Here is a 10809-nt window from a genome sequence, read left to right on the forward strand (position 1 = left end):
TTCACACAAACACTAAACACCATCATCGTAACACACATGAAACTGAAATAATGCAATAAACATTCATTTAACAACATTAGGTGTAACATACAACCCTACTATACAAAACTGATAAGAAAAAACATAGAAACATAGTTATTTCAACAACAACAAAAAACTGAAATTTGAAATGTAACACAGGGAATTCTAGGAATGTCAATTTACGGTTATTCACTGTAAATTATACGGTCTTTTTCACTTAAAAAAACATAATGTCCAATACAGTTTTTCACCGTATATAGTAGGGGAATTTACCCTTAACCTTTTAACAGATTTTTACTGTAGCATTTTTACTGTCTTTTACCGTTAAATTCACGGTCATTTTTTACAGTGTAGTTAGTAGAATGTCTAAAGTGGACTATCAAAATAAAGTGTTACCCAATTTTATAGCTCGCACTATGAATCCATTTGGTCAGAGGATATCAAACATGTTTGATATTTTGAGCTGGTCTCAGAACACATGCTGTTTTCATCTATCATGCATCTTCTAGTGAAAAGTCATGTAGTGTATTCCAGCCTTTAAGCAGGTGACAAATCCTCAATTATATGTTGATACACCATCATATTTGCATAAAGAACGTGGAAAAGGACAACTAGAATTGGCTATCACAGTGCTGTTGTTGGTTTTCGGGGGGTTTATTCGGGTGCAAAAGTTTGATTATTTTTACCACATGTAGTGCGAGGAAATCTGCATGATAAAAAAGGCTAAGATTCTTTCATGCCCACAGCTTACTTACTTAGTTTAATATTTAGGTTACTTGTTTAAATCATGAACCCTGTATAAGCAATAACAAAAGCAAAGCTTGAATTCACAAACTGATATCTGTGGCCGGTTGCATAAGCTGCTTAGACTACTCTTAAAATTAGTCATCTAATTTTTCTCTTCAAGACTGGTCACAACTTTTTTAAATTACGTACATAAAAAGGTAAATTGGTCTAATTTGAATCTGAAAAGGAAAACTTGGTTAACAGCTAGTTAGTCAAACTAATTCCTAAGTCACAGACTGGCCCCTGAAGTATCTTCTCATTCCATGACTTCACATTAAAAAAACAAATGTACAAGAACTGTATTGTCATTGCACACGATGTTATTTTCCCCCACAACATACCAACACTAATGGCACCAATCTAAATCAGCTCAGCGACTAACACCAAGACCTTCCGCTATCTGTTCTTCAGAGAAGGGCACCATGAGCCAGCGTCATTACAATAGCTGGCATGAATTAAGAAAGGGAGGGGAACAGTCAAACAGAGCACTCTTTTAGTTTGTTCAAGACAAAACCTGCAGGTAGAATGATCCTGTAAGTCAGTTCACTAAGAGGCAGTTTAGCTGTTCAGATAAGATGGTATGAGTATGAGCGCGGCCTACAGAAAAGGCTCCTTCTGCTGGCTGCACAATGTCAGCGTGGAGGTGTTGGTGCCACGAATCAGCTCTCTGTGACCAAACGTGGAACAAGCCAGACATAAGATGGAAGCTTCTTTAGCCCTCATTAAACTTGTGATTATTCTGCTCTCTCTTTAGCTGACAGACCTGTTGGGGACTTACTTAGATGATAAAGGAAATGTATGTCTAATAGTATTCGACAGATTTGAGGTTAATGATGTTTGGTCATGAGGCATTCAAGCAGCAATGATGTTTGACTACACTGACGTCCAAACTGTGCCATAAGCCTCAGAAGCCTTGAAATATAGAGCATGCTTCATAATGAGTACTTTTGGGGTGAACTATTCCTTTAACTCATGACAAAAGATAATGCAACTTGCTCTTTCATTTACATAAACACCAAATTGTAAATTGTGAAAAAGAAATACACTTTAGCACCTTTAAAAAGAACGATTAGTACAGAAATAATATACCTTAAATGAATATAATTAAGTGTGAACTGAATGTAATGTTTTCGGACACTTGATTGCATGTTATTTACAATGAAGTGACAATGCATTATAGTTTAAATATATATTACATGCAATTAGTTAAATTTAGGTTTATATGGTTAAAATGTACTGTCGATTGTACTGAGAAGCAGTTATTGAAACGTGTATGTCCTGTATTAGTTAAACAATATTTGTATTTAATTATAAATATTTGTAGTGATTTATTAGATTTAAAATACATTAACTTTAAATGTAATAGTGAATAACAAACTACAGTTAAACTAATAATCAAGTACTTTACATGTGCTTTAGTATGCTAGTCAACATATCAAAATAAGCATAATTTGCTAAAGCATGGGAAAAGATTCTTAAAACATTCAACTTAAAATGTAGCTTAAAGAAAAACTGTTAATTTGACATTATTACAAAGGACACTTTTTTGTACTTACAGTAAGTGCATTAAGACACAGTCATGAAAATGTAGTGGTCTTTTATTTAGTAAATATTATATTACCTGCAAATACAGTTTATATATATATATATATATATATATATATATGTATGTACATATATACAGTATATATACACTGTATGTATATATATACACTACAAGTGCACATTCAATACATTTAAGCACACTTCTTTTTCCTAAGGGACTGTATCACTTATTCCACATCAAAGACAACGTACAAATGTATACGCAGAAAAAAGCATGGCCTCTAAATGCAGGTGAAAGTGAAAAAGCCTTTTAGGATCTTTGGCGGTTTAAGCATTGAAAGTTGAGACATAAACACAACATCAAAGATTAAATGTTTCCATCAAAGCTAGCGATAGGGGATACTGGTGTAGGCCAATGTCTATTAAACTGAGCAGAAAATGGGAGTGGATTTGCACAGAGCTCGGTGTGTTGGAGCTCATCTGATTTGTAATCAAACTCTAGCACTTATTCTGCTCTTACCTCTAAAAGCTTCCTATTATTGCTGCGCCAGTCGAGTCTTGGCTTCGGTGCCGGATTGTTGACGGCTGCACACCGCAGTGCCATAGTTACTGAATCCTTCCCTGTACTTGACTTTCACTTGATCCGTTCAGTGTAACCAAAACATCACTTCACTGATAGATAATACCTCTTAAAGGAATACTTCACCCAAAAATGAAAATTTGGTCATTTACTCACCCACATGCTCATTTTCAGACTTGACACGACCAGGCATGGCCAAATGTCATGTGTCTCATTGCTGAACATGACACACCAAGCTCGAATATGCATAAACAACAAATGCATACGTAATAAGGTCAGCCATTAAAATAACTGTCCTTGCGTCCCAATGTGCATATTATCCATCCTAAATATTATGTGAGATTAGAATAAGTGTGTCCTAAAGCATGTTGAAAAGAGTATGCCAAAAGTCCCCAGATGGCCTACTCTTTCAGGTAGATTCGGTTCAGAACTACAAAGACAAATAAAAAGCGTTTTTAAAAAAAACTACAAATATGGTGGATAGTAGACAGGTTTAGATAAAGGGGTTTGAGTTACTAATGCTGCGTTCCATTTGTACACGGAAGTTGGAAATTCCAAGTTCCCAGTAGGAACTTTTAACTGGAACGCCCTCCCAAGTTGGAGTTCCGACTCGGAATGTCGGAGGAATCACAACAACTCCAACTTCAGAATCCAATATGGCTGCTCAGTGCATCAACAGAAGAGAAACAGTAGTAATATATTTATTAGCACTTATGTTTGTCTGTGTCTCAGTGGTGCACACAGTACTATCCAACATGATACTATGGTGTTATCTGTGCAAAATACTGCTTTTTATGTGTTTTTAATCGACTGGTATTGCTAACAATGGATGCGTCCATCTTGGTTTTCTGACTTCTCTACTGGAAAATGGTCCACTAATCAACATTTAACCTGTTAAAAAATATCTATTTAATCTTATCTGTGTTATATTTAATCTGCAACAACAATGTTGACTGTTGACAAACATCTGTTTGGTCATTAACTTTTAAATGCATCATTATGCAAAAGAAATATGAGCAGAGTTCTCTGCATGAAAGACCCACAGCGTTCGGCAGATCAACGTGCTACATGTTTTCTCTCCGATACGGTCGGAAGTTAAATGAAATGAAATGTGGAAGATGTGAACTTTGACAAGATGATTGACAGGCCAGTTTAACATAACTATGTGTCAGAGATGCAATTGTATGACATGAACGTTTGTCCCAAAGCTTGCCTACTTTTCTACTACACACTCAAAAGTATGTGCTTTTTCTTCACAACAAAAGTCCATACTTTTAGGGCGTAGTATAAGCATGCAGCATGTGTCCGTGCCTTCTCACTGCTAATGTTTCACTGCATGTCTTTAGGAAATCCTGACAGTAGTTGTTTAGTCAGAAGTGGGTTTGCACTGGTGCAAGCTGTTAGTAAGTCTGGCCCCATGTCTGTTAGCTATCGCATGAATCCAGATGCAAGTGTGGACTACTTTTAAAATATTTATGGTATTTTTGTCCTTTTTGGTCACTAGTCACCGTATGCTCTTGGTGTATGGAAAAACAAAACAAAACTCCTTTTGTGTTCCACAAAAGAAAGAAAGTCATACAGCACAACACAAGAGTAAGTAAATGTTTCATTTTTGAGTTAACCAACAAGGCAATTCATAACTATTTGACATTTTGGTGAATTGGTGGCTATCTCATTCATACGTTTTGGTAAAATATACCAATGCCTCAGTGACCTCACCTTCATGCTTACTGTTTTTCTAAAAGTCGTACCATTGTGAATTGTTCGAATTCTTACAAAATATCCACCTGGTAAAATAGTTCTCCATGAGATTGGGTTGGGTCAACTGTTCCTTTAAAGGAAGCGCTCGAAACTGAAGATGTCTGACATTTTTTATTTACAGGAAACATACAAAGCGAAGCCAATACATTGCTTGTATAATTGAACACATACCTTTCGCCCTACTTCGTTGTTATGCAGATTCATAAGCGTCCTGGCGCTGTGTTTGATCTCTCTGGCGTCCATAAAGACTTTGGAGAAGCCCAGGCCGTGGTGGATGTCTGCCGAGCAGCCGCCCCATTTCCAGCCGTCGGCGTGACCGTGGAAGCCCTGCTTGTCTTTGTCACAGCTGCAGTCGCTGAGGTTTCCCTGCGTGCAGGCGGCTGTGACGGCATGAGCCACTCCTGCTGCGATGATGGCGTACGTGAACGCAGCCTCTTTACTGCCTGTGAACACCGAGAGAGAACACCGACTTTATAACATCATAGCACTGTATATTACGACAATCACAGTTTTTAGAGATAATGGATGCAAATCAAGTACTTCAAATAAAGCATCAAATATCTGCGTTAGTGAATAATTTAATGTGGTTAGAAACTCAAAATACAAATGTAAAAATAAAGTACATTGAACAAATGAACTGCTGACATGCATCACTTCAGATTGATGTCCAAATCTCTTTGACCACTAGTGCATATGTGTTTACAAAATAGTTATGTGCAGACGATTTTTAGTCAGTATAATAAGTGTGTACTTTTTGTAAAAAAAAATCATGGGTAGGTAGTATTTTGAATGTGTTACAAACAAAGAACATTTGTTAGGCAAAATAACAAATTTTGGAACAAGTGATGCTCTATGAATGAGCTGAAAGGAAAAAAACTAATGATCTAGAATCAGAATCAGAATAAAAATCAGAATCAGAATCAGAAAGAGCTTTATTGCCAGGTATGTTTACGAGGATACGAGGAATTTGTTTTGGTGACAGAAGCTTCAACAGCACAAACAGAATCACAGTGACAAGACAAGACACAGATAATAAAAAGAATAAAAATAGGATAAGTAAATCGGAAATAACAATATACCAAAAAATAAAAAATACACAATATACAAAGTAGACAACAGATGGTATTTGTGTGTGCAGGTGTGTTATGAACAAATGCAAGGAAATGTAAAAAGAGGTGTTAAATAAATAAATAAATGTATAAATAGTGTTGTGTATTAGACGTTTATTGCCAAGTTAGCTGTTCATGAGATGATCTGCTTTGTGTGTGAAGAAACGAATGAACTATACTTCCTGAGGTTATCACTCAAAGCTTCTCCATAAATCACCGACAGACACCACTGTATTTGCATAATCGGCAGATGGATAACAATTAACTTAAACTGTAAATTAGAGCTGTCATCCATGATAACACATACAGATAAATAAACATATAGTCAAAGATGTGATTTCTCTCATGTTGTGTTGAGACGGTCTGTTCTTTTTCCTTCAAAATGTTGAATCAAGAAACATAATGTATATTATTTTAACTTTAACCGTTAACATTTTCCAACATTGACTACATCAGCTAACATGAACTAACAATGAAAAATACTTCCAAAGCATCTATTAATCTTAGTTCATGTTCATTTCAACATTTATTACTGCATTATTAAAATTAAAAATGGTATCTGTTGATTCTATTTAATAGACCTGAGCTAACCTGAACTAACAATGAACAGCTGTATTGTTATTAACATTAAGAAAAATGACTAAATATGGTAACAAATTATTTCTCATTGTTAGTTTAATGTCAGGTAATGCGTTAACTAAAGTTAACTAATGGGATTTTATTGTAAAGTTACCCTTTAACCCACTCTTGTATCACCCGGTAGACAAGCAGTATTCAGAAATGTGGCTGTGATTTAATAAAATAACACTGCTTTATTATTGCAAGCGCACATCACATTATACACCAATCAGTCAATCAGAAAAACTTGTGAAAATTCATTGTTTTTATGCTTTTATGTTTATGTTTTATATCTGAGCTTTCATACAGAACTACTGTAACATTTTCATCCTGGACTTTTGAAGCTAGTTAAGTTGTTTTGCAAACTGTTTACAAACGAATTTAGTAAGTTCTCATAAGATTATGAAAAGTAAAGATGTATGAGTCTAAGTGTGCTACAGGAATGGTCTGTTTATTGAGTCATTTGAAGTGTCTCTCAGACACTAAACACAATATTAGGAGCATACATATATTCACCATAGACTCGTGTTTCTTTACCCAGATTTGTCTCTGTTAACTTTCCTCAGATTGAGTTTAGACCTCATGAACTTCTCTGATACAGCAGCTGTGCCTTATTTTTAAGAAAAAGTAAAAGTCCATTTGTCTCAGATAACATCTTATCAAAACTCTTCAGGCTGCAAATACCAACCCAAACACTGATACATGCATAAACAATGTTAATACCAAACTCTGCGATGGCTTTCAGTCAGAAAAGAGGGGCCATACTCGGCCATACTGCTGGTGCTTTAAGGAACTAAGAAACCTAAATACTGCAAAAACCACAAGAGCTTTTAATCTCCAAAGAACTATACAGCAATTAAAGATGGTTCTCCAAAATAGTTCTCTATTAGAAGAGGGTTGTTTGCTGAACCTATAGCTTGTATCTTTATTTAAACTTTATATATATATTCCCATCTTTAATGACTGGTTTCTGAGATGTTTTGGAGCGCATACATGACCGCAGGTAAGAAACACGCTCATGTATCTCATCTGCCAGACATTTCAGGCATGTGGCACGGAAATCTTGAAAACTTGAACAGGTCGATCTTATTAACGTAGCCTATGAACTGGGACTAGTAAAGGAGGTTACTGTTTTACCCAAAATTAAACAAACTGTATAATCCGTAACGAGATTAGGAAACACTTCCCTCTCAGCCAATACTAAGCAACACTACTTTCCAGATTCCCCCAAATGCTGTTTTAGACATACGAGAGGAGACTTCCAACATACCCACTCTCAGCTCTTTTCCGAAGACGGTCCTCTCGCCGAGCGCGGAGCAGTTCCAGCGGCCGTGCTTGAACTGGAACTGGCACTCGTTGATGCCCATCTGCGCGCCCTGTCCGATCACGATGAGCGCGTCCGGCCGGCTCTGACAGATGATGCGCTGCCTGGGCGCCAGTCCCGGGATCTTGCTGCATATGATGCTCGCTCCCAGCGCCAGCACGGTGGAGAATCCCCTGCAATTGATCAGAGAAGAGCGTCTTCATATTTAACATTCGGTTGCTGATCAAACGAATATTGTATACCAAAAAAATAAAGCGCTAATATTGCACAACAGCCTCCGCCGCAGTCATGACCAGCGGACACCCCGCGCGAGCGCACCGAAGGCGTCCAGTGGCTGTCCATGGGATGTTTCCAAAGATCCCTGCGAAGTGCGCAGCAGATCCTTCAATGCCTTTGGAAAGCATCATTATTTAAAAGGCTTAAACTCCAAAAAAAGTGGCTTTCCCACTGAATAAAAACGATTTATTTTACTTTGTCGCGCTATAATTGCGGTAAAATATCCATCAAGTTAACTTCTGCTGCAACTGGAAAAGTAGACAAATATACAGAGCAGTAGGTTCGTCTAATGCAGAATAGACACCAGACAGCATTAATTATTCTAACAACATTAATAGTGCATTTGTGTGCTTTCCCCACAGCTCACCCCATTTTCAAGTAGATTATTCCGAGACTAAGGAAAATGTGAAATATCCACCGTCGTGTTCTTCTGCTCATGATGGTCCTGTCTCGTTTCGCTCCAAGGTAACCAGAAACGGAGCTTTCAGATGGAATGGTCAGTCTATCAGCAAATAAAGTCCGTTTGAAATTTCCAGGTTTTCCAGCGAGGACACTTTTGGCCGCACATGTAGCTCCACCGTCAAGGTGTGTCCAGCTCGTGTCGAGCGCGCATAGCGGCACAGGTAGAGCAGATCTGACCCCTTCATCCTCCTCCTCTACTTTATATATCTGGGCGTGTTCTTAAGGGCCGCTGAGCCCACCCATACAGTCTCATATGCATCACAGAAGTCGTGTGTCTGCTTTCATTCACATGCACTATTAATAAAAACAAACCATTAGACACAGCCCGTCATGCAGATAGCAGTTAGTTTAATAATCAGTTAAAGCACTCCTTAACATGTCTCAACATAACAGGGGATTTTGCACATTTGTATCAGTGAATCAATGTGAATGGTTAAACTGAGTTTACAAGTGACACTTGCTTTCAAATTACACATAAAATGTAGACTATAAGCAAATATGACTGTGTCAAAACCTGTGTTTTTTTAAAAAAGTTAAATCTGTGTTAGTTTTCTGTAAAGTACTGTGAAGTGTCCAGGTGGCGTTCTTGATGATAAACTAGAAATAACCAGGCAGCTGTCAGGCGTATTTTGATGTGGTTTAGGAGTGTTATAGAAGTCTGGAAGCTAAACTACAGGTGCTTCAGATTTGAGAAAAGACCTGAGAGTCGGATGTCTGTCCGTTTATTCTCTATACTCCGCACAACTCCCAATCTTAAAAACTCATTCTTTAATGTATAGCAGCTTACATTAGCAGTATTGTTCATCAATTCTAAAAAACCTTTCGCAATCACTCCCTCTACTGGCTTAATCAGTATCTCGAGCGCCAGATTTGTGAAAACGCAACTTGTCTGTATGCTTTAAAAAGGTTCCCAGCCAACATTTGTGTGTGGGGCCGTGTGGGGCCCATGTGGGTTTGACATGGGCTGAAAAAGTGGGCCCAAGATGGGATTGTCCGCGGGTTTTCACAGTAACAGAGCACATATTGTCACTTAGCAAATAATTAGTTTTCCTCAGCTCAGCTTCAGTTGAGTGTCTTTCCTGTTGGGCACCATTCCAGACAAGATGTCTTTTCATTACTGTACTCGGTGCTGCATTCAGCCGCACACTAACTTGACAGTCACTGCAGTAATAGTGAGGGATGTCTGGAGAGCTGCGTGCATGGCCAAAGATTTCTCTGATACTGACACTCTTTTGTAAAATGTTATATTTTATGTAACATTATCATTGACAAAATAAGGAGATGTAGTACTGTTCATTCAGAAAGAGCTCAGACCCCTTTAATCAGGTTTTCTTTAAATAAATAAATGAGCTAAGTTATCACAAATCTGTTTTAGCTGTGGAATGTGGACAGATGTGGAAAAAAATGATGATGGTCTGAATGAGGGTTTTGTTAATTAAAAGTAAAACCATAAAAATGTTACTTGCAACATAAACATTAACTGAAATAAAATATTAAAAAGCTTAAACTTATTTTATTTCAGCTAGTTGCCAAGGCAACATGTTGAAGTAGGCTAAAATAACTAAAAATAAATAAACCAAATCTAAAAACTTAAGCTTAATAAAAACAACATAGGCCTATACTTACTTAAAATAAAATAAAATAATAATAGAAGAAAATATGTGATAGAAGTAAATGTGCATTTACTTGTGTGACTTTAATTATAATTTACATGATACATGATATCAAATATATGAAAAGTGTTGATAAAGATACTGATAGGGCTGTGGAGGCTGGGAAATACTGGTTATTAAAAATAAAAAAGATGATGAAGATGAAAGATAGAATGACACAGGATACTCACTCCCGGCTATAGTTTATATTCATTTTATTAGGCCACAGATACATTTGTAGAGGTTTGTTTCAGGCATTGTTGTATACACACTGCAGTACTAGTCACCAATGACAACTATAGGTAGGCTAATCTATTCAAATTAATTAATTAATTAAAGCCCCACAACTGAAATATATAAAAGCTTAAAAACACATCAAAAAAAAAAAAAACTATATTAGCCCAGGTTAGCATAAATTATTCAATTATTGTTTGTTTTGATGTAATCAGGCAAAACAGCTTAGACGATTTGTCATATTATTACACAAACTATGCTGTTTTGACACTGTTGCAGTTAATGCTTTAATGCTAAACATTGATAGGCCTACTTCATTACCTTTTCGAAATAATCCATTAAACACGTAGCGATTTGAGGAGCGTGCACTAATATTTTCAGTTCCATTCATTTGTGCGTTGTTTCAAGGACACGCCCACAACAAGGGAACTAATGACTCTT

General features: G+C 36.8%; 1 protein-coding gene across 1 annotated transcript in view; it reads right to left on the reverse strand.

Annotated features, from left to right (window-relative positions):
* The window catches only part of wnt7ab (wingless-type MMTV integration site family, member 7Ab), a 10688-nt gene extending 2050 nt beyond the window's left edge, over positions 1-8638 (reverse strand). Inside the window, exons 1-3 of the mRNA XM_016519369.1 lie at positions 8388-8638; positions 7691-7917; positions 4865-5136 (exon numbers count right to left, since the gene is read on the reverse strand). Coding sequence (XP_016374855.1) covers positions 4865-5136; positions 7691-7917; positions 8388-8458 — 570 coding nt within the window. The 5' untranslated portion in view covers positions 8459-8638. The remainder of the gene's footprint in view (positions 1-4864; positions 5137-7690; positions 7918-8387) is intronic.
* Between the last annotated feature and the right edge of the window lie 2171 nt (positions 8639-10809).

This window comes from Sinocyclocheilus rhinocerous, unplaced genomic scaffold (genome assembly GCF_001515625.1).
Source record: "Sinocyclocheilus rhinocerous isolate Xijiao unplaced genomic scaffold, SAMN03320098_v1.1 scaffold569, whole genome shotgun sequence".
NCBI classification, from domain to species: Eukaryota; Metazoa; Chordata; class Actinopteri; order Cypriniformes; family Cyprinidae; genus Sinocyclocheilus; species Sinocyclocheilus rhinocerous.